General features: G+C 50.0%; 1 protein-coding gene across 1 annotated transcript in view; it reads right to left on the minus strand.

Annotated features, from left to right (window-relative positions):
- The window catches only part of Cib4 (calcium and integrin binding family member 4), a 57,195-nt gene extending 33,818 nt beyond the window's left edge, over positions 1-23,377 (minus strand). The window contains exons 1-3 of the mRNA XM_052184777.1: positions 23,324-23,377; positions 22,854-22,888; positions 12,720-12,816 (exon numbers count right to left, since the gene is read on the minus strand). Coding sequence (XP_052040737.1) covers positions 12,720-12,816; positions 22,854-22,888; positions 23,324-23,377 — 186 coding nt within the window. The remainder of the gene's footprint in view (positions 1-12,719; positions 12,817-22,853; positions 22,889-23,323) is intronic.
- Between the last annotated feature and the right edge of the window lie 308 nt (positions 23,378-23,685).

Consider the following 23,685-nt stretch of genomic DNA (forward strand, 5'->3'; position numbering starts at 1 on the left):
TATTGAAAGCATAGAACCTAAGAAATTAGAATTTCCCCGAGGCCTTGTGATGGTTTGTACATGCTTGGCCCAGGGAATGGCACTACTAGAAGGTGTGGCCCTGTTGGAGTAGGTGTGTCACTGTGGGCGTAGGCTTTAAGACCCTTGCCCTAGCTGCCCGGAAGTCAGTCTTCCACTACTTCAGATGAAGATGTAGAACTCTCAGCTTTCCCTGCCTCCTACCTGTCTAGATGCTGCCATGCTCCTGCCTTGATGATAATGGACTGAACCTCTGAACCTGCAAACCAGCCCCAATTAAATGTTGTCCTTATAAGAGTTGCCTTGGTCATGGTGTCTGTTCACAGCAGTAAAACCCTAGCTAAGACAGACCTCATGCAAGGTTGGGGGTGGGGGTCCAAGGCCTGGTGCCAGACAGAGGGTAGCTTGTCTTTTAGACAGAGATTTTTACAGTTTTGACAACTTATCCAACCATCTTGCAGAAGAGGAGCTGAACCGAGCGTGGTCCGACGCGTGCTTTGACCAGCCTGTCTGGCTACCCAGGCTTCTTGCTGTTTAAGCTTGAGTCTTAAGAGTCTGTTTGCTCCACTTCCTAATGTGGCTGCGTTGAATAAGTCTCCTTTCCCTGATTTTCACTATTACTTGTGTCTTTAATCAGTTATTAAGGCGGGTAGGCAAGTCTGGCTTGTTAGAGCTGCTGGGGCTGAAGCCTTTGACCCTAAACATTCTGGTAGTGTTCTGAGCCTGGCAGCCAGCACTGGAGTCCTGCTGAGAAGACAAGGGAAGGTCATTGGAACGTGACCCATGTCATTTGCACCTCAGGGCATCTGAGTTTTACCTTTCCAGAGACATTCTAAAATAAAAGACAGAGAGGACCAGTTGGCAGTTCTGGTGTGGTTTTCCACAGGGTTCTGGGGCCTTTCCTGGGCCTTCGCTGATCTACTCCTCATAGTGCCCACCCAAGAAAATGCAGTCTCCTTTCATTTTCCCATGGCTCCCTGGTACTCAAGGGCTTTGGAAGGATATGGGTATCATCTGCTGGCCTGAACCTGGGCGGCTCTTCCTGTCCCATTTGCCTGGGAAAGAAGAAGCCAGGGCAGCTTGTAGGGCGGAGCTCTGCTTTCTAGTGAGGAAGCAGGTCCGCGCTCCACGCCGCCAAAGCTGCTTGCCAGGTGTTTCTCTGGCTGCCCCTGTAGGTATCGGATCATGGGAGGTATGGGACAGGATGAAGACAGGCTCTGGGTGGACAGCAGTTGGGGACATCGTTTAGCAGAATGCTTTAGCCACCTCCAGAGAGAAGTCATTTCTGATGGGGAGGTTCTGCCACCCGAGGAGCTGTGTCACAGTCACAGTCACAGGTACTTTACTCTGTTCTCTTGACTCTAGATGGGCCACCACCTACCTCTGTCACTTGTCCTCAGGCAGAGTGAGGAAAAGGCTGGCCTCTCCCAGAACCTCGCTGGGCTCAGGGTGCATGTCTATCAGAGATCACCTTTGCTACAAGTCTCAGCTCCATCTGCCAGGGCAAATTTAAGGTGCCCCACCTGGAGCCTGGCCCCCTGCAGGATATCAGGCAGATCATACGGTTATGGTCCCAAGTCTTGCTTCTGGCAGAATACTGTAATTTTGAGTCCTTCCTTGTGACTGTTTAGGGACACCTACTTCTCTCTAGTTATTTTGTGTGAGATGGGAGACGGCCCCCCTCCCCTGTGGTCATGCCTTCCTTCTGGCTACTCCTTAAGATCACCGACCCCCAGTTCTCATCCACTTTCCTGGAACGCCTCTCATCCAGGTAGGATGAGTCCCTCTGAATGGGAACGAGATGCTACCACTTGGCGTGTTTTTCCGACAGAGCAAACTGAGGTGTGATGAGCTGTCAGTTAAAGGGTCTGGAGACAAAACTGGCATGCCTGAGTTCTTGGCAAATCTCAGGCAGTGCCCGTATTTAACAAAGGGCTATGGGCCTTCTGAAAGGGGCTGAGTCGAGAGCCAAAAATGGGAGAAACCCCCAGAAGGTCCCTTCATAGCTGAGCCTGTCCCTCCACACCTGGGAGATGTCCCCACCTCCGTCTGTGTAGGGCCATGTGATCAATAGCACGAGGCCGGTGGTACTGTCCCTACCTCTTCGCATCTCGACCAGCCCCCCCCCCCAAGCCCTTCAGTGCTGCAGGGCATCTAGTCCCCATGGAGGTGACATCAGGCAGAGGATCAAAAACCCTGGGAACAGGGCCCTGGCAGGCCCAGCCAGCACCTCGTTAGGAAGCCTGAAGGGAAAGGGGGTTGCATGAGGAACAATGTTGTTTATTTTTTCTATTTTTAAACCAGTCTGAGGTCTCTGGGGGCACAAATGAAGTTATCAGTAAAGACATGAGGGGAATAGCCTCCAGCCAGCGGGCTGAGAAGGCCCTGGGGAGCAGCACTTTTGAAAGCTGAAGGGGGCTTATTTATCTTGTACTCTGAGGGCCGGACAAGGCCTGGAGTGCTGGACAGGCAAGCCTCCAGGCCCATGGGTCCCCTCCGCAGGCCCTTAGCTGCTTTTGCCCTCAGTACTGCTGGGAAGTCTTACAGTGGGCCCAAGTCTTACAGTAAAGAGAGTTTCAACTGTATGTCATCTACACATAGGAAGGAAGGTTAGCATACACAGTACACACACACAGGCAATACACAATACACACATATACACATACACAGGTAACATGCACACACACATACATTTACACACACATACATACACACACATACATACACACACATACATACATACATGCATACATACATATACATAGAGGCAATACACATATATATATATAGGCAACAACATACACATACACACATATACACATACAAGAGGCAATACACATACACAGGCAACACACATATACATACACAGAGAAACATGCATACATGGAGAAGCATACTTACACATAGAAGAATACAGAGACACACAGAGGCACAACCGCACACATGTTCTTTCTCTCTCATACAAACACGCACTCATGCATACACAATACCTGTCTTTGCCTGGTCACAGGATGCCCCTGCCACCTCAGATGCCTGGGACGACCCTTCCTCCTGTTCCTTCAGCCTCTCTAGTTGTGTTTATACAAACCTAACTCCAGAACCTCTCACAGCAGGGGCTGGGGTTGGGGTGGGCGTGCAAGCGTATCGATATATGCAGTGTGACAGGGTCGTTCAATGAAACTACAGACAGGATGCATCGCTCCTGTCTTAAAGGCAAGGACATTGAGAAGGTCAGTAGCCTTTTCTCCGTAGCATCAATGGCCTCTTACGGCTTTGAAGCACAGAGAATCTGTTCTGCCTTTGGGAACTGAGGAATCATGATCTTGACGATGCTAAGCAGGAAAAGGCAAGGATGGTTAGGCCCTGACCACACACACACACACACACACACACACACTGATTTGAGTTCTGGTCCTTGCCGAATTCTAGCTGGGTAACTGTGGGCAGGCCCCTAGTGACTCCAAGCACCAATTTACCACCCTCTGGAGACAGCAGCAGTGAATTATTCCCTGGGGTGGATGTTACAATAAAACGTAACATTTGAGGAGACAGAGATAGCCCAACTCTGTGCAGCTGAAGACATTTTCCTCTCCATTCCAGCCCCAAGATGTGTTGTGGGAACTTCTACCCATTACCCATTTGAGGGGCCACTCGCTGGCTAGAGGACACAAAGCTCCCTCCGGGGGATTGGGGGAAAGTGTCTCTCAGTATCTCTGTGAAATCCCCATCTCCAGCGGAGGAAAGGCAGCTGAGAGAAGCTGGCACTAGAACCCAGCTCTTTCTTTCACCTTCCCCAAGTTTTCCTAGCTATCTGGTAGGAGGTCAGAGTGGATCCACTTGAAAGATGAAGAAACTGAGGCCTGGGGACCAGTGATGTACCCAAGACTGCAGAGTGCCCGTGTCAAGGCCAAGACCAGGCGTCAGACCCCATCCCTCTGAGGCTGCTCGGCCCAGAACAGAGACAGCCTCCCACAGTACTGAGCTTTCTCTGAAACAAACCCCTTAATTCTTTGGCTGAATGTCTAAATAAGGATTTTTGCCAATTCCAAGCCCTGCTAACTGATGAAGTTGTCAGAAAAAAGATCTAATGATGCTTGAAAATGCAGGGAGTGAGCCAGCTGCCAAATTGCCCTCCCAGCTCCGACTCGACATCAGGGAGCCAGGACCCTCCCACTGGGGCTGAGGCGGGGCCTTGGGGAGCAAGACTTGGAGGCTGGGACTGCTGACTCCAGTCCTCCTTCCTGATGAGCTGCCCGAACCTTTTGATCTTCCCAGCTGCAAAGGAGGGTACCACTTCTGTCTCAAAGTTACCTTGACGATGAAATGAGGTGATATATGGGCTAGACCCTGCTGGGCACAGCTCAGGTCTCTGGACTATTGGGGGCCAGGCTAGAGCAGCCAGCTGGCCTGAGCTCTGTCCAGTGGACCAGTGCCTTGCAGCCCTTGAGGGAGCAGAGGACTAAGCGTCCGGGTTCCATCTGGAGAGGCCACGGGTCTCTGGCGGACCCCTAGTATTTATTTATCCCTGAGATAAATCCAGCTGCTTGCCTTGGATGTGTGAAAAGCTCCAAATGACCTCGGGCCCCTGGGGGTGGGGCTTCAGGGAGAGCCTGGGAGCCCAGGGGGCTCTTGGTCATCTCTTTTTTTCTCAGTGGAACATTTGTCCCACTCGGGAGTCTGGGTACTAGGGGTGGAGCCCAGTCTGGGGACTTGAGAATCAGACAATTCCCAGGCCTGCCCTGGGAGCCAGAGACACTGGGTGCTAAGGGCAGGAGGGACTCGGTCATCATACAGATATCTACATAGAAGCCCCACCAACACAGAGACACCCAAGTGTGACCTGCACGAGACTGCTTCCTACAGTGTGTCACGCACACATGTACACACTCACTCTGGTGCCGCCTTTTGCAGGAGACAAAGGATGACAAACGGGATTCTTGTCTTTAAGTGTAATGGGGGGGACTGGATGGCGTTGGGGGGGGGGGCTTTTGACTTCTCAGTTTCCTTGTCTATAGGATAGGGAGACACCCAAGTGTTTCACAGAGTGAGATTCAAACAAGGCAGACTATGAAACAACTCAAGCCAGGGCAATGGGCAGGCCTGTGTGGCTAAGCACTGGGATTGTTGCACCCATGAAATCCTTTGCTGTTTTAAAATTTTTTTTTATAGCATGCCAGGAAAAATAGCTGAGGATGATGGGGGCTCAGGACAGTGGCCTAAATACAGTCTGAGGATTATTCTCGGGCGCAGCTGTCCCCTCCTGCTGCCTCTGAGTTCATTCAGTGGCACTGGAGGGATTGTCATGGGTGTTAGGAAGTTCTGTCAGCTCTTCATCTAGGGACCCTCTGATCATGTGTTCCCTCAGGGTGTGGAAGAATTCTGAAGATAGAGAGTGGCTACAGCCTCAACGTGGGAAGGGAGGGGGACTGTCATTGTGTGTCCCTTCTCATCTGCCAACCTCGGCTTCTTCATTGTGCAGGCACAGGGGCAGCCACGGGACGGGTGTGAGCAAGTCGACTGCTAAGTGGTCAGGGAGACCCTTGGCATCCAGGCACAGTCCCTCCTCCCACCTAAGTTTCCCCAGAATACTGAAGAAAACATTCATCCCTGTGCCATCTCCCATGGAAAAGGAACCCCCAGACAGACCCAAAGGCCTCTTCTGGCTCTGGACTCAGCAGGATGGAGTGAGGCTTCCACTTACAGACTCTTCCCTAGGCTGGGGGTCCTAGCCTATCCCGGCGTAGCCATGCAGCCGAGCAGGGTACGCTAGGAAACCCTATGTGCAGCTTCCCTGGGTACCCAGCCGATGCCCCCAGCCTAGTCCTAGGACGTATTAAGAAGCTCCCCAGGCCTTCTGGTGGGTAGGTATGTTGCCCTGAGACTTGCCAAGCACCAGAAAAAGTCTTTCCCTTGGCCTCCCAAGGAGTGTGAAAGAACACTGTTGGAGAATGTCTGTCTGTGGTGTGTCTGTCTAGAGCTATCTATGAGGAGCCACGCTCACAAGAGGAGTTATAAGACTAGTGGGGCACCAGGTTTGGGCACTAAGATCTAGAATCTGAGCTCTGCAAAGATGGGGTGACTTATGACACCTCTGTTCTCTGCCCTGAGCTCCCCACCAAAAGGCTCTGTAAAGCTGGAGATTGCCCATGGTATACAGTCAGCCACTGGTGGTAATATCCAGCTGTTAGGGGGTGAGAAGGATACATGCATACCCTCTGTGTGAGCATTCTAAATACACACACAAACACAGACACACACACACACACAAACACAGACTCACACACAGACACACACACACACACACACACACACACACGAGTCTCTCATCCATGGTTCCCCCTCTCGATAATGAAAGCAGAGGAGAGGACAGAGACAGTCTGTAAGGGCCTTGTGCAGGGCCCCGACTGGGGACGGGGGGACGATCTCAGCAGCCTCGGGGTATCTGTGTGAGCGTGGGAATGAGAACCATACAGGCACAGGGCTCTGAGGACACCTAAGTGGGGCCTTCGGCAGGTGCGGAGTCAGGAGGAGAAGACAGAAGTCGGCGAGACAGCTGCCATATGTGGGAGATGCCGGCCGGGGTGACAGTAGGGTTGGTGTTTATCGTGATGTTTTATTTTACTCAGGAGCAGTGAACTCTTGCATCTAACCTCACGCCCTCTGGCACTCACTGCAGTGGAAATAAAGGGATTTCTTGGAGATACAAGTAAACACAGAACACCAGCCGGGAACAGCAGTCAACAGGCACACCTGCAGGCACGAGGATGGATGAGTTGCGAGTGAACGCTAGAGAGACAGAAACCGGACCCGAGCCCACAATCGGAAAGGTGACAGTGGCCCGCTCTGGGTCTGCACACTCTGGTAGTGCTGGCAAGGGGGGCAGCTTACATGGAGGGCTGTGGCAGGGGTTTCAGAGGGTCTAGAATTCGGAAGCCTTTTACACTACATGCCGAGGGACTGCCTTGTTTGTCTCCAGACTTACCGAAGTTAGGGAAGGTTTTCCCTTGTGAGAGCCAATTAGAGCCTTTCTGGGGGACACCAGACACCACTAAAGACTGAGAACTGAGCAAATATGTGGACGTTAAACTCAGACCATGCAGCCCGTTCCTCATCTTGCCTCTGGGATGCTGGCTCACAGAACACCCCAGTGTTTCTAGGGAATCCTCAAAAAAAAAAAAAAAAAAGGCCCCTTCAGCTCACTCTCCATTGACGCTCCAGCTGACAGACACCACCCACGGGCTCAAGCTTTGAAACTGTTTTTTTGGGCAACCATTCACACTCTTCATTATGAGCAAACGATTACCAGATAACCAAGGAAGGCCTCTGGCATGAAAGGCAAGGACTCCCTGCAGCAAATAGCAAGAAGCTCTTCAAAGGAAGATCAGAGAAGATACTACATGCGCATGCGCGAGAAGCAGGAGGGTGTGGCTCAAGAAAGAGAAGTAGAGAACACGGAAGCTCCTGGGAGTCAAATGCTTAACAGGAAGATTGAAACCAGGCAGTGGTGGCGCACGCCTTTAATCCCAGCACCTGGGAGGCAGAGTCGGGCAGATTTCTGAGTTCAAGGCCATCCTGGATTACAGAGTGAGTTCCAGGACGGCCAAGGCTACACAGAGAAACCCTTGTAATATAAACTCATTGTAGTAGAAAGACCGAAGTTGAAGCCCAGAAAGAAGAGACAAGAGCTGGCGAGACAGCAGAATCGGCAAGTGTCTGCAGAGCAAGCATGAGCGATTAGAGTTTGAGTCTTAGAAACTATGTCAAAAAGCCAGACATGGTCTCCGGCTCTGGGGAGATGGAGACAGGCAGACCCTGGAGCCTGCTGGACAGCCAGCCCAGACCTATAGCTAATCCCCAGATCAATGAAAGATTGTCACAGCCAGGTGGAGTGGCTGGTTTTGTGTGTCAACTTGACACAGGCTGGAGTTATCACAGAGAAAGGAGCTTCAGTTGGGGTAGTGCCTCCATGAGGTCCAACTGTAAGGCATTTTCTCAATTAGTCATCAAGGTGGGAGGGTCCTTTGTGGGTGGTACCATCCCTGGGCTGGTGTTCTTGGGTTCTATAAGAGAGCAGGCTGAGCAAGCCAGGGGAAGCAAGCCAGTAAGAAACATCCTTCCATGGCCTCTGCATCAGCTCCTGCTTCCTGACCTGCTTGAGTTCCAGTTATGACTTCCTTTGTTGATGAACAGCAATGTGGAAGTGTAAGATGAATAAACCCTTTCCTCGCCAACTTGCTTCTTGGTCATGATGTTTGTGTAGGAATAGAAACTTTGACTAAGACACCAGGTACGGGCTCAAAGATGGTTTAGTGAGTAAGGGTCCTTTGTACTGCAAGGGTCAATGTCTGCCTGAAATTGAACCCCCAGCTTCTGTGTTAAAAAGCCAGGCGTGGCTGTGTGTGCCTGTAACCCTGACACCAGGACTCCAGTGAATGAGAGAGACAAGTTTTTAGAAAGAAAGTGGGCATGAACAAAGAACCAATAGCAAACGGACACACACACACACACACCACAATGAGGAAACAGAAAGGCTTTGGATTTCTCATTAACAGCAGTGAAAGCTAAAAATGCAGTCAAGTGATACTTTTCAAATCCTGAAGATAAATGGTTTCCAATCTATAATCCAATTTCATCTAAATGCTCAGTCGAGTGTGAAGGGAAAAAAAAGGATGTCTTCAGACGCGTGAGGGGTCAAAACACTTAGCTCCCAGTATTCTTTCTCAGAAAGCCAGTGAAGGATGACTCCCCACCAAAGCAAGGGGAGTCAAGGAAGGAGCACACAACTCCAACGAGATGTGGGAAGACTCTGGAAGGATCAGAACTCGATGTTTCATGGGATGCTGACACGTTCTGGGTTCAAAGTGCAACCTTGTCCCGGCTACAGCAATAATAAGGGCAAAGAAAAACTTGCCTAAGAAAATGAAGTGTGCAGAAAACCCACCCTTCTGAACACTCTCGGAGACTTCGACAATTGGTGGAGCCCTGGTGGAGAGTCAATGATGTGTACAAAGAAAACTAAACAAAAACAATTATTATATCCAGAAAAAAACAGTAACAAGGAAGCTGCGCAGAGAGAAAATCTCTCCACATCTTATTTCACAGCTCAGCTTGGAATAGAGCATCCGACCATGCTGCGGAAACTCTTCCTAGTGGTCTGGATACGATTGTCCCCCATCTCTGCTCACTGAAGGAGTTTAATCCCCCAAAGCTTTATGTTAACGGGGTAGAAACCCCATTTTACTGCAGTGCGCAGAAGTGAGGGTTTTAGGAAGTGGCTGGGACAGATAAAATAACAAGGTTGGGGCTCTTGTGAGTGAATTCTAGTGGCTTTAAAAAGGGAGAGGGGAAGACAGTTATCCTTGTGACCCTGCTGTGATGTGCACAGCCACGGGGAGGCCCCTCATTGTAGCCTACCGCTTCCAAGATTGAACTAAATAAAGTTCATTTCTCAGTAAAGTTGCCTGCTGCAAGTATCTTTATTAAAAATAACCAGAAACTGAGTATGTAACACCAAATTTCCCTTTACTTGAAATTATTCCATCACTACACTGGGAAGTCGTGAAGCAAGGGAGGGGTAGGGGGCAGAGGGAGATGTCATGGGGGAGGGCTAGAGGAAGTCTTGGGCTGATTTTCAGCAGAGCGATCTAAAGGTCACTTTGTAGTTGGGGTGGGGGTGGGGCAGAGAGAGGCTGGAGATGTCCTCGCTAGGGGGTGAGCCTCTGCCCCACCCTTTTCCATAAGACCACTCTATTTTTCTCTCAGGCTTTGGTCGCATCATTCCAGGTGGACACAAAGACCCAGGGCCAGGAAACCAGAAACCCGAGTCACGCCATGCCACACTCACAGTGTTTACAGAAAGCGAGATCATTATTTACAGGAAGAGAAACATTGAGCTAATTGACTTTTAAAGACATCAAATACAGCAGACAAACAGAGCACCAAGCCCCACATGGAAAAGGGGCACAGTGTCCCAACCAGTAGGCGCCTTTGTCCACAAGCTTTTCCGGTTATCTCTGCTACCCGGAACCTTCTCACGCCTTGTTCTGTAAAGCACAGGCCTGCTTTTTCCATGATGAAACAGAGTAAGAAAACAAAACTTCATTATTCAGAGATCATCCAAGTCCCCTAACCAAGCCATACCTGTCCCTAAAGTTCCCTGAGGCCCCCTTCTCCAAGCCTGTCTCAGAGTCCCAAGGCTCCCGTTCCTGGGCAGCAAGGTTCTGCTTGTCTAAGATTGGGCAGAGGCTGAAAAGGACACACGTGTAGCCCGAGGCCAGTAAGGTGGCTGCGGACAACTGATAATAATGGGAGAAGATAAAGACAAAAGGGTGTGTGTCTGTATGTGTATATGTGTGTATATGTGAATGTGTGTATCTCTGTATGTGTGTGTCTATGTATATGTGTATGTGTGTGTGTGTATGTGTGCATGTCTGTATATATGAATGTGTGTGTCTCTGTATGTGTGTCTCTGTATGTGTATGTGTGTGTTGTATGTGTTGTGTAGTGTGTGTGTGTATATGTTTGTTTAATTAGCTAATTTATTTTTGGTTCTTTTGAGACAAGGTTTCACGTTGCCCAGCCTGGCCTTGAACCCCTCACCCCCAGCTTTCAGCTTCCAAGTGCTGGGATTACAGCACACATTATCAGGCCTGGCTAAAATTAACAATTTTTAAAGTGAATTGATGGTGATTATGGATGACATATTTTTTTTAAATGTCCTTACTTGGAAAAACTGAAGGTCGGTATCTCTAGTCCTTGCTCAAAATAAACTTCAATTTTGGAGTAAAGAATATAGGACACGCTGTGGCATGTGATCCCAAAGAAAACCAGACCCACCCCAGAGCTAGAACTACAGAGCTGAGGGCGCGTCTGGTCCAGTCTCCCATTGGCACCAGGTGTATGCCAGAACACCCCTGCCGAGGGCCTCCTGACATGCCCTGCCTGGCCCTTTTCGGTGGTGGGGAACTCCTTCCTTACGTAGAAAGTATCTTCTTGTACTGTTGAAAATTCCCACAATCCTTGGACAGCTCTACATCTGCCCACACTTTCTCATTCCTTGACCTTCTCCGTTCTTGTATTTCAATCCCTCCATGTTGGTTTCCCACCCAACTCTATACCCGAGGGCCTAGACTGACACTTAGGAAGGACCATGTAGCACTGGCTGAATGACTTTAAAAAACATCTTCACTCTGTGGCCAGTTCTTCCTTCCAGCCTGACCCTCAGAGCCCATCCTGTCCCAGACAGAAGGGATGGCATGCATGCCCTCGCTGCATAACAATGACTCAGATCACTATTCCAACAAGGTCCATACGATGTATAAGGAAGTCTGAGGGCTGTGATTGTCGGCCCAGTACTGCGTCTCACAAGCCATGGACAAGTGAGTAAGGGAGACTCCTTTTCTTGTGTACCTCTTGGCCTGGCCGGCCTGCCCTGGGGGAGAGCAAGGTTTTTTCGTAACTAAGATAGTCTCAAGCCACTGTTCCTAATGAATGGAGAGGCATGGGATAGTGTTGAGAGGTGCTGGGAGCCAGGAGCCTCCAAGTCACCCCACTGCTCCCCCATTTTGCATGGGGAGAAACTGAGGTCTTACCAGAAGAGCAGAGTATGTGTATGCACACACCTGCCTGCCTGCCTGTCTGTCTGTCTGTCTGTCTGTCTGTTCTGGGAACATGGAGTGTAGGATTCAGCCACAGCAAAGTAGAGAAAGTCACAGGGAAATGTGCATATGACTTCTGCAAGTGTATCCAGACATTGTCATCGACAGACCTCATTCTCAAGAGCCACACAGACACCAAAACATCAGCACCCAAATTAAAACAAAACAAAAGGGAAAAGCCATACTGGCTCAGGAAAAGGGTTTTGTGAGGAATTTCATTCAAAGCTGCTGATGGTCACTCATGGCCCATCAGGCTGCAGGTTGGATATGACTGAGGGCGCCCCTGGCTTGGGGAGGTGGGCAACACTGATGGAAGGATGGATGGGTGGACAGATGGGCAGATGGATGGATGGACAGATGGATGGATGGATGGATGAGGAATTACTGGAAGAGATGAAATCAGGGTGCTTTTCTTCCTTTTAAACACCTGGGAATGCAGACCCACAGGACTGGACAAAGGCAGGCTTCAGGATCCACACCTCTCTTCTCCTAGAAGAACCTGAGAAACTCTCAGCCCCTCCATAAGAGTCCTAGTCTCCTGAAGTGGCATGAGCAGAAAAACAGGGCAGGCCGGAGGGTGGGCAGATGGCTTCTGGTGGCCCTGTGTGGGTCCTCAAACATTTCTACTGCCCCAGTTGGGGTACAAAGAGCAGCAGAAGGAATGAGATCGTGCAAGGATCTCTGGGGTCAGTGAGAAGTGAAGTATGGTGAACCCCAAAGGTCAGATCATGAGATGAGACTCAGAAGTTCCTAGAAGGCATGGAAGTGGGGGCTCCATAAACAGCGCCAGTGAGAGATTCCAGCTGGGGTGACTCTCACAGCCCTGGCTGAGTTGTCCTCACCTGAGAGACAGCAAGGGTCAGTACACCTGTCTGTCCAGGTCTGATAGGAGGCAGACAGACATGAGTGAGAGGTATTTGAAGTCCGTGTCCTGATGAGCCCCGGGGAGGGAGGGCATCAGCTGATATTCCTTAACCCTCAACACGGAAGGCCCACTTTGCTCTGCCACTGCTACACCTCAGCCTCTCCCCACCCCGGACTCACCCTCAGAGCAGGAAGGGAGCTGACCTGGTCCATGGTCAGTGTGGCCTCCTTGTAGTGCTTGCCTGAGGGGCAGAGCTTCAGGAAGGTGTCATGGATGCTAAGAGAAAGGAAGAGAGGTCACATGGGAATGAAAGGGCGCCATGGAACCCCATGCTCATGTATGTAGGGCGTCTCATTAAGAGAACAGACTAGGGGTAGACTGACACGAACATCTCTCTATCCTCCCATGGTCAATGTGGGGTTAAGCGAGTGGCTGGATTACGGTGTGTCTCATGGACCACACTTCACAGTGTTCATTCTGGAACGTTAGGGCTGCCAGGAATGCTGTCGTGACTTCTTCCAGCCACTCAGGTACAGATGGAAACATTTAGGTTGGACATCTAGATACTTCCATCCTCAACCTGGAGAAGAGAGGTCACTCGCTGAACACAGGAGCCAGGTTCCAAATCCATGTGCTGACAGCTGGTAAACCTGAGAGCCAAGCCAGACAGCTGGCAGCAAATGGTCCCTGCAGACCGAAGCCCTGGACAATCCACCCCTTGCCCTTACTGTGCCCTCTCTCCATCTGTAGGTGTCCTGGGAACTTTGTAAATGACAGACACAGGGTCGCATGACCGTATGGTCACAGAGCAAACAATAGGAAGGAACCCTGCCCCAGGCCTAGAGATTATGAGCCGGTAGCCTCTGTTCTTCTCACACTACCCTGGACAGCAGGCTCTTGGGACTACAAGGCCAGTGACTGTGGCAGCCGCCGGAGGTGACGGTAGACAGCAGACCCGGCAAGGCTGTGTGGTCTCAGGCAGCTTGGTTAATGCTTTTGAGCCTTGGCTTCATCATCTGGGTAAAGAGCCCCACGGTTACCTCTCTTGTGGTGCGAGCACAGTTTAAGGGAAAGGAAGTGTGTGGATGCATGTGTATGTGCATGCTTGTGTGTGAGTTCGGGTGTGAAGGCTTAAAAACACGCTCTTTATATCTAGGTAGACCTAAGTCCCTATCTCCTCTCTGGGTTCTGCTCCTTGGCATCAGGCACCCTCTGGTTGCTGCACGTCGGCAAGCCAGGTGATAACAGAGGGAGCCCACTCACCTCCCTCGGGCCTCTCCAGCCTCCTTCTTAGCACTGCATTTTTATTTAGTGTGTGCGCATGCGTGAGTATGCATGTGCGAGCATACACACCTCTGACATGAGCACACGCCATTGCGTGCTCGTGGAGGTCCAGGAGCTGATAAGCACACTTCCCACCACGCGTGCCCGGTTTTCTAACTCAGGCTTCCAGGCTTGGTAGCAGACACCACTGCTAAGTCATCTCCCCACCCTCTGACAACTTTTATCCTCCTCCTCAAGCTTCAAAATTATCCTTCTTTCCTTTACTCCTTCTCTATTTTGCCTTTCTCCAGCATCAAACCTCTAATCTCAGCCGAGTGCCGGGAGCAAGCGATTTAATTCACGTTCTGGAGTGGAAAACTCACAGTCCCTCCATTGACACCCCCAGATAAACCCAGATGGATTTTTACTCAGTGGGATTTCGTGTCATGTGACTCAGTGAAGACTTCAGGAGTGATTCTCTGACTAGAGTCTTGGGGGAGAAGAAGAGCCCGTGCCACGTGCCCAATGACAGAGAATGCAGGGCCGTCTTCTGCTCCCTTTTTAGACAGCCATCTTGTCACAGCTCACTGACGAGGAAAGCATCCTGTGAGTCTCAGCCGTGGACAAGTGGAGGAAACACCCTAAGGCTCTGCTTGTCCACAGAGTGTCACCCCACACTCCGGGAGGCTGGGCTCCAGCAACTGCCACCGGCTTTTTTTTTTCTTCCAACCCTCCAAATGGGCTTGAGCCCAGAAGAAGCCCCAGCACAACTTAGAGGCCGTGAGAGAACACTCAGGGTTCGTCTCCTCTGTGCTCGCAACCTCAGCACAGCTCTTAGCTGAGTTTGTCCTTCCAGGAGGCAGTAGCAGTAGCAGCAGCAGCAGCAGCAGTTCCAACCCAAGCCTGGATACTTCGAGCCTGGGCAGGGCCCGCTGCTGTTTAGATACTTCCGCAGCCTCTGAGGTGTCTCTCCCTCCTCCATCACCTCCCAGGACTGAAGCTGTGGATGCTGCCTTTGTCCTCCTGGGATGCTGTGTAATGAGGCAGGCAAACCCATGTGAATCCTTTTCCTCCCCTACAGAGCATGTGAGCAGAGACTGTAACATGGGTTCCGTTCCTGGCCGTCCAGTGGAAGGCAGCCCCTTTCCAACTACTCTGTGCTGACTTGGGAGGGCCTGGACAATGGGAGGTGGACCAGACCTTGGAGATGCACGGAGAGAGAGTCATGACCCTCTTGGTCTAGTAAGAGGCTCTGAACTGTCCCTGGAGACTCCGTGTAAGTATTAAGAGGGAACCAAAGAACAGGTGTGGGGAGGTTAGGAGAGAATTCTAGAAGGTGTTGGGATGGGAAAGGTCATCTCAGATCCACAGGAAGAAAGAACAGCCATTTCTGCTAGATGCTCCATCTCTGCTGACCTGCAAGGGGCAAGGGCAGGCAGACACAGGCAGAAGGAGCATTTTGTCCTTATTGTTAGAATTGTTGCAGACTCTCCCTCTCTCCTTCCCCCTACTCCTCCCCCTTTCCCTCTCTCTCTTTTTTTTTTTCAGAGTCTCACTATGTAGCCCTGGTTATCCTGAAACCATGTAGACCAAGCTTGCCTTGAAGTCAAAGAGAGCTGCCTGCCTCTGCCACCAAAATGCAAGAATTAAGAGTATGTACCAACCATCCTGCCCAGTCAAAGAAACAATGTAACTTTGGCTATGGGGGCGGGGTGTGGGGGGTAAGAACACATGTGCATGTGCCTGTGGGGTCCAGAGGTGGGTGTCCCCTGTCTTAGTCTACCACTTTCCATCTTATTTTGGGGGGTAGGCCCCCTCGCTGAACCTAGATCTCACCAATCAGCTAGAATGTTTGTCCAGGGAACTGCAGGAATTCTGCCCCTGTCTTCCCTCCTCTGAGTCAGAGGCACTGCTCAGCGTTTTCACACAGGTTCTAAGGACTACACTCCTATTTCCTGCTCGTTCTGAAAGCACTTTACCAATTGAGCATCTCCCCAGCTCTCTGTTAGGTTTAAGCATCCCCTGGCCATATGTGCTTGCAATATGTACCGAGATGACCATCCCCTACCCATACTATAACAAGGACCCACCAAGGCAGGGGCTGTTCCTTTACAAAAGAGAAAACAGGAAGTAGATGATCTGTCCAAAGTCACATGGGTGTGGACATTAAAGTGAGAGCTGTAGATACCAGAGATCTCGCCCGGAAGCCCAGAGAGGGGAGACTGTGAAGACCTGCGGTTCTCACCACGCCTGACCACACACTGTGTGCTTGGCACATGCAGCCAGACATGCTCCTCCTAGCACCTTCCCAATAGTCCCTGTGGGAAAGGTGTAAGTGACCACTTTGTGGATGGGTAAACTGAGCTTGGCAAGTTTACCTAGTGTGCCCAAGGTCTCACAACTGGGAAGACACAGAGAGGATGACCGAACCCTAATATAGGTAATTCGAGTTGGGCTATTTCCCCTTGAAGGGCCCACTATACCCCACCCCCAGGAGAAAGCCCCTGTGAACCCATCCCCAGAATGGGCAAGAGTGCTGGACAGGGCCCTGCCCAGACTCCACGTTTTCCCAGACGGCCACAAGGACCAGCTGTCCACAGATGAATCATGGCTGCCTCTCGGCTGCCACAGAATGTTCTCCTCCTCCAAATATGGATCAGTAAGCTCGAAATGGAGCTCTGAATTAATCACTAATGGACTCAAAAGTCAAAGCCATTTGAGAAACTCACACGTTGGGCTTGCCAACAGCCAGGCAGCCTGGGTGTGGCTTGCTTCCACATTTGGATCTGAAATGAGAGACCGGCTCTGACCCGCCTCGATGATTGCTACCTCTCCACGAGACCTTGGACCTGCCACAACACACCCCCCAGACTCAGTTTCCCTTGTGAAATGAGAGTCTAGGTGACTCCCCTGCCTGGATCCCTCCAGTCAGGGACCTGTGACTTTGAAAGCCTATACCCTTCTCTGCCATCTTACTGCCCAGTGCTGCTGAGACCTTTTAGTTGAGTGGGTCTCAAATGGACTCTGTTAAAACCCTGCAGGGAATTTGCAAATGGCTCTGTACCTCACTACACCTTGGGGTTCTTATTCAAGGCCAGAAAAACATTCTACAAGCTTCTGGGTGCTTCTCCTGCAAGAGTAAGATCAGAGATTTAGTGTAAGCCCCTGGTCCCTGCCTGGGCTCAGCCCTCTGGGCTTCTCCACCACAGCCAATAGTCTGTTGTCTTCTGGTATAGCCTACAGATATTTATAAATGGCCCTTCTTTAGCCCAAACATGCAGAATTTTTACTTCCGAGCTGTGTGACCCTGGGAAAACCACTACCTTTCTCTGAGCCAGTTTCCTCATTTGCAGACAGGAAATAACAACACGGTGGAAAACAGCTGTCTGTGCTTAGCCCTGAGCTAGGTACATATCGCTCACACGATGACACGCCATCTCCTTGGCCTAATGATGGCTTTGTGAGATCGGGTGCTGAATCCTCTCACTCTGTTCTATAGTGTGCAGCCGAGGCCCAGTTTCACAGCCAGAAGGCAGCAGAGAGCCTCAGGCCCAGGCTCTCGGCTCCCAGGAAGAAGTCTTGCCACACTGTGCGCGCTGGAGCTTCGGCTGCTCCAGAGACCCCCAGTGCCCGGTAGGTAGAAGAGGGAATGGAGACTAGAACGTCTGGGAAGTCTCCAGGATGCTAAGAAGAAAAAGAGGCTTCATGAGATGCTTGGCAGAGCATTTGCCTATCTGTGTGATACCGCATGGAGGGAGGGAGGGAGGGAGGGAGGGAGGGAGGGAGGGAAGAAGGGAAGAAGGACCTGAGCAGGGTCTGGGAACAGCATGCCAACAGACACATCCTTAATCCAGAGATTCCAGAGTATCACGGATTCATCCAAAGGGCTCAGCCTACACCAGGCTGACCAGGGCTCCAGTCACAGTATATGAGGACCTGATGACCTGGCCTCTATGTGCTCATTCATGTGGAGAAGAGGGTAAGGCACCTTAGACAGACTTACTGCCTTCTCCCCACCCCCTGCTATTGATTTCTTCATGGCTTTTACTAGTGGACTCAACTGGGCCATCACTAAGGCCCCTTAAGAAAAACTGTTCAAAAAAGATGGGGGCTTGGTCTGGTCCAGCCTCACATTAGCAGCTAGATGTCGCAAGGCCCCGTCTCCCCTAGACGTTGTGAACTAGGTACCTTCTGAGCCCGCACTATGAATCAATGTCTCAGCTGTTTTCCTCCTTGACCGACGGTGCACCACTGACATGGACATGTCTGAGACCCTGGTGGCCCCTGAGGAGTTGGTCTGTTTGCCGCATGTGTTGTACCTTTCCAGGAACTGTTCTTGTGCATCGGTGTGTATAACCATCTTAACTTCAGAAACCAGCAGCATCTTTCAGCTCCCAGTCTAGTTTTCCAAAGCAATACACTGCAACAGGCTAAAAACAAGAGCTTTAAAGCCTACCGTCAGGATGACTTATATCCTGCACCCCACACTTATCCACTTTGTTCTCCAGAGGCATTTTACAAACAGCTTATTGTTTCTCCTGGTTTTTCTTCTTAATATTTATATAACACTTCTAAGTACTGTGCTAATGCTACCAACTTGTCAGTGCCGTTTCATTATAGACATTATCTTGCGGCATGCCCCTATTAAGAGGAGGATTTATTTCTCTCTATATGTCTCCTTTCCCAACGTCCCAATTTAAAACAATTCGCCCGAATCGATATTCTGTATTTACCGTATTACTGTTATATTTTATTTATCATTCAAACATTGCTCACAGCTGGTTTCCCGTGTGTAATGCGAGTGCATTCTCTTTCTTGTAAGTCTTTTGTTTTTCCCAGAGTTAACCACAGCCTTGTTTTCTTTTTCTTAGATTGCAGTATGTCTGTCATTAGTTCATCCACCAAACTTTCTACAGCATGGAAAAGAGCTGGCTGTTTGCCAGGTCTGCTTCCGTTGTCCCGCTAGATAGAGCCTTTCCTCATTACCATCCTTGTAATTAACTTTTCCATCCATTTAGTAGAATCCTTTCTTGAGTCCTGGGTCCTTGAGCTTGATTACTAAGCAAATCCTCAAAAAGCTGCCTCAGATATGTGTACACCCTTTATTTAGTTGCATGTAAAGATATTATTATCCCATTTATATTCATGGTGGATAGACTAGCCAGGAACTTTGTTCTAGATTGAAAATGTCTTTCCCAAGAATTTTTGAAAGGATTATGTTTTCTCATCCAGCCCAAGGCTGTTCTGGTTCCAGACCCAATCTGTATCATTTTTCCTCTCCTCCCCTGTGGAAGGTCTTCCTATCGTCTCAGCATCCTGAAATGTCACGATGGGGTAGGCGCTTTTGTTCCCTGTTGACATGTAAGAGTCCAGGTCAGACTTACGGCAAGGATTTGAAGGTTCAATGTAAGATCCTCTTCTCCTCATTGTGCTTGGCTGTGACTCTTATCCAGAGTGTGAGCTCCTCTCTCACCAGAGCATGGTGGCAGGCCAAGTGACTCACAGGCAAGAGGAAGACTCACCTGAGACCCTCAGTTTCCCTTTGTGTTCTCTCCTGACTCTTCACTGTGGCAGTCTAAGCTCCCCGGGCCTTTCCGGGGTTTGAGTCTATCACTCCAGGCCCTGCACATCAGATTCTTTCCGCTTTCTACACAGTTGAGTCCGTCTTAGAACCTATCTACTTGGTACTGCTCATGTGTCTGTTGACCTTTCTCATCTATGGCTTTCTTTTTTTGTGCCTACAGGTTTCTTTCTTCTTCAAGCAAAACAGACAGCATGCCTCACTCTTCCTTTGGTAGTGGGAACAGACATGAGTGGTACTCTCATTCCCCAGGTTGACCTGGATGCTCCACGAACTTTCCTGATTTAATCTTGTAGTCTTGAACATCATACTTCTAAGGGTCTCCATGGAGGCTCCCAGCCACCCAAGATGGCATCCTGCTTGTGGCTGAATCAGCACCGATGTTTCCTGAGACATCAGGATGCAAGGAGAACAACCAAGTTGAAGTAACTTCTTCATTTTGAACCATAACACTTGAGCACCCTAATCATCTGAGGTCCTCATCCACATCTTCAGCTGCTCCTCAGCCTATGATCTCCTCCGGCTGGGGTGTCACCTTTGCTGAAGGAGCGGGACCTTCTCCAGTGTCACCCTGCCGTGTTGGAGTTTCCTCTGCTGCTGTCCATCTTATCTGAAGGTGTGCAAGTCTAGAGACAGATGTAGAGTGGAAGCCGAACCACCGTCTCCTCCACTGTCTTTATTAGGCAGGATACCCAACACCCTTGACCTAATCTATTCCTTTTCTCCATGGCCCCAAAGGGAGAAGCCTTTTAGCAGGAGCTGTCCAAAGGGAGGCATGGCTCCTTGTGCTCAGGAGTGGAGCCATCAGTCAGGGTGAGTCAGAAAGAGCTGCAAGAGAAGCTTGTGGGACAGGCTTGACCTGGTGCACAGTTTCCCTAGCAACATTTGGACAACTGAAGTTGCACCTTTTCCAGGGGAAGTGTTATCAGATTTGGGGGTCAAGCACTGTGCTCCAAGCTAGGCTTGGCCACTCACCACCCTTCATAAGCCAATTAAAGGAACTAAATTAATAGTGGAAAGCAGAAAAGGATTTATTCAACATGACCACATTGGGAAGAGGAACAAAGGAACCCAGCCCCTCTCCAAGTCATTTTCAGCAAGGTTAAAGTCCAGACAAAGAGCTGAGGATGTGCACATATGTACGTCTAAGCAGTACCGGTCAAGGTGGGCCCCCATCTATCTCTGACCCATCATTATCTGGGATTCAGTCTCATTCTGTAAGGTGGTTTGACAAGTGGTTAGAACGGTGTGAAACTTCTTTCAGGTAGACAAGCTCCCATGATGGCCGCTACCTTTTCTTTCTCTGAGCATGAGACTCCTGGAGAAATTCCCATTCTTTGGGATCCATTGTTTGAATAGTCTGATAGATTGAGACGCATGGTGTCTCATTAGAATATCTTCATTTCTGCCAGGCCAGTTACATAAAGACATTGTATTAGTTGCTTTTCTCATTGCTCTGACAGAATGTCCAACAGAAATAACTTGTGAGAGGAAGGGTTTGGTTGGGTCATGCTTCAAAGGGATACAGCTCTTCGTGGTGAAGACAAGCACGGCGGCCGGGGCAGCTGGGATGTTGGGTTTGTACTCCTGGGGACTTATGAGACGGCCTATTAAATCCTAGTGGATGAGGAAGCAAAGAGATCTGGAAACAGAAGTTTCTGTAACCCTATAGTCCTCCATTTGTCAGTGACACCCTACCCACTAAAGGTTCTATAACTTCCTGAAATAGCATTAGTGTCATCAGCAGGAGGTCGAGTGTTCAAACACACAAGCCTGCTGCTGGCACATTTACATTCAAACCATAATGCACACCTTTGATGGGAGACAGAAGCAGGCAAGGAAGAGGATGTGAACAGCTGTCACCTCAAGACCTGGGTGGTCAGTTCCAGTGGGAGGGGGGACCTAAGGATGGCTTGCTTCCAAGAACCTCATTCTCAGGAGGCTAACCCAGGGCAAAGGAAAATGGGGGAAGAACGCTCAAGGGGGAAACGTGTGCACCCATAGTCTCTCCCCCCAGGTCCTCACCACCATCATCACAACCACCCAACAGGCTGTGTCTACAACAGGGTCTGATATTAAGTTACAGTTCATGAAAGCAAAGGCCATCCAGAGCCACGAGGACAAACAGGTGGCTTTCTATATGCTTCATATAAAACGGCAAAGAGGACAACTTAAAAAAAAAAAAAAAGACAAAGGTACAGAAGGAAATGAACAGGATGCAGGCCCAGGAAGCAAGAGCGGTGTTCTTGGGTGAGCCATTCCTGAAGGTGTGTGCGTGGACCATTCTCCCGGGAGTCTGGATGATGCACCGACTCTGAGCAGGAACTGAGTCAGGAGGAAGGGCCCGTGGAGAGAATGGGGCATTTGCTTTGCATTTACAACTTGTGTCCTGTTTGGATTTTCTAGTCATATTACGACGTTGCTTCTTTTCCTCTTGTTTTATGTTTTACGTATACATTACTTCTAAGAAACTATTAGTAGGGATTAGGTAAGTCATAGGATACAGTTTACTTGGAGTTTTGCCATTCTTTTTCCTCTATGTGAAAGAGTGAGTTCAGAGTGTGACTCAGTGCTGGAGTCCTTGGCTAGCACATATGGAACCCTAACTTTTATTCCCAGTATAGAAAAAATTGTAAATAAGTAGTGCTTTTAAAAGGAAAGGTAGCTAAACCTCAAGACAGTTCCTGGTCTCCATAGCTCTTTGTCACATAGTTACCCCTGCTGTGCCTGGAGAGTCTAATGTTTGTGATGTTTAGGAACGGTCAGTTCAAGAAGAGCCAATGAGGACAAGGGGTGCTGTGTGTGTGTGTGTGTGTGTATGTGTGTGTATCTAGGTCTTCTCATTCCCATCTTCACTGTCTTCCTCCAGAAGTGTCCTAGAATGCTCATTTATACACCACACAATTTTGCTGAGCACTTGACTACAAGTACACTACCCTGGCCACCTCATTCCATGCCCTATAGAGCCATTTGTCACAACTCCATTCTGGATGAGTAGGACTTTGGCCAAGAGGTTTCCCACAAGACAGAGTCCTACTTGAGAACACATTCTCTGCCCCCCATTGTGTCTGGCACAGACTGAACGCTGGAAGGAAGCTTTGGAGGAGGGGGGCAGAAAAGGGGATGAGACAGGTAGCCAAATGAGTGTTCGTGATGCTTCCAGCTTCACTGGGCAATGCGTGGCCCCAGTCGGCTCATCCTACACAGTTTAAGCCTTTCTTCGTTTTCCTCACTGCCCCAAGGAGTCTCGACATCTACAAAGAACCTGTGCCTTGGCTGGTGGTAACAGCACTGTAGCCTGAGTCTGGCATCTCCAGTGGACTCTCACGACTTCTGCCCATCCCAGATGTTGCTTTGGGACTGTCTGTGTGGTTCTGAGAAGGGATTACCACCCAGGGCCAGAACAGAACCACAGCAGGAAAGAATCCAGCTTGGGGAAAGGGAAAGGAGGACCAGAGTCTTTACGCACCACAGAATCTCATTTCTTGTCAGGAAGGTCAGAGCCTGCAACAAATCAGAGAGGAGACTGACACTCAATCCAGCCCCGCCCTCCAACCCCCAGCCCTGGAAGAGCATGAAGCTCTCCCATTGTAGTGAAGAAGTGATGGCATCAAAGCCCACAGGACCAGGCCTGTGGTGATAGCAAAGGGCAGGATGATGCTGTTACTCTCCTGGCCACATCATTGGGAAAAGGCAAAGTGGCCCAGAATGGCAGAGCTGATCCAAGCCAAAGTCAAAACCTTGGGCTCTGGGGCGGGAGATACGGGGTGAGGAGGTTTAAGTATTGGTCTGGATCATGTGGATACAAGTACAGGAACAGCAAAAGATATCACTGCCAGCCTGGCAGACTCTAAACTTCAGGCAAGAGTTCTTCTCCTCTGTCCCTCCTGCTCTGGGAAGCTCCTAGTTCTGTCCCGAATCTGTGACCTGACTACGCACCTGGTACTCCTCCAGGTCCTCCCACTGCATCTGGTATCTTAAACACTGCCCCATGCTGACCCAGCCACCTCCCTGCCAGCAGCAGAACTTCTGCCCCCAAGGGCTCAGCAACCGGTGCTGTCTGTTGATTCTGTTACCATGGTGACCAGCATTCCACCTTCTGCCCCTGAGTTGGCAAACAGGTTCTTTTGATGCCCTGGCTAAGAACCATCACCTCCAAAACAACAAACAGAAAGGGAGTCCAAAAGCAGCCTTGAGACCGTTGACTCAGGGAGTCACGATGCCTGGGATGGAATCCCAGATCTGCCACGTGCTTACCGTGTGACCTGGCGCAGGCCATGCAACCTCTGTGACGCTTTTTG

Source organism: Apodemus sylvaticus, chromosome 6 (genome assembly GCF_947179515.1).
Source record: "Apodemus sylvaticus chromosome 6, mApoSyl1.1, whole genome shotgun sequence".
NCBI classification, from domain to species: Eukaryota; Metazoa; Chordata; class Mammalia; order Rodentia; family Muridae; genus Apodemus; species Apodemus sylvaticus.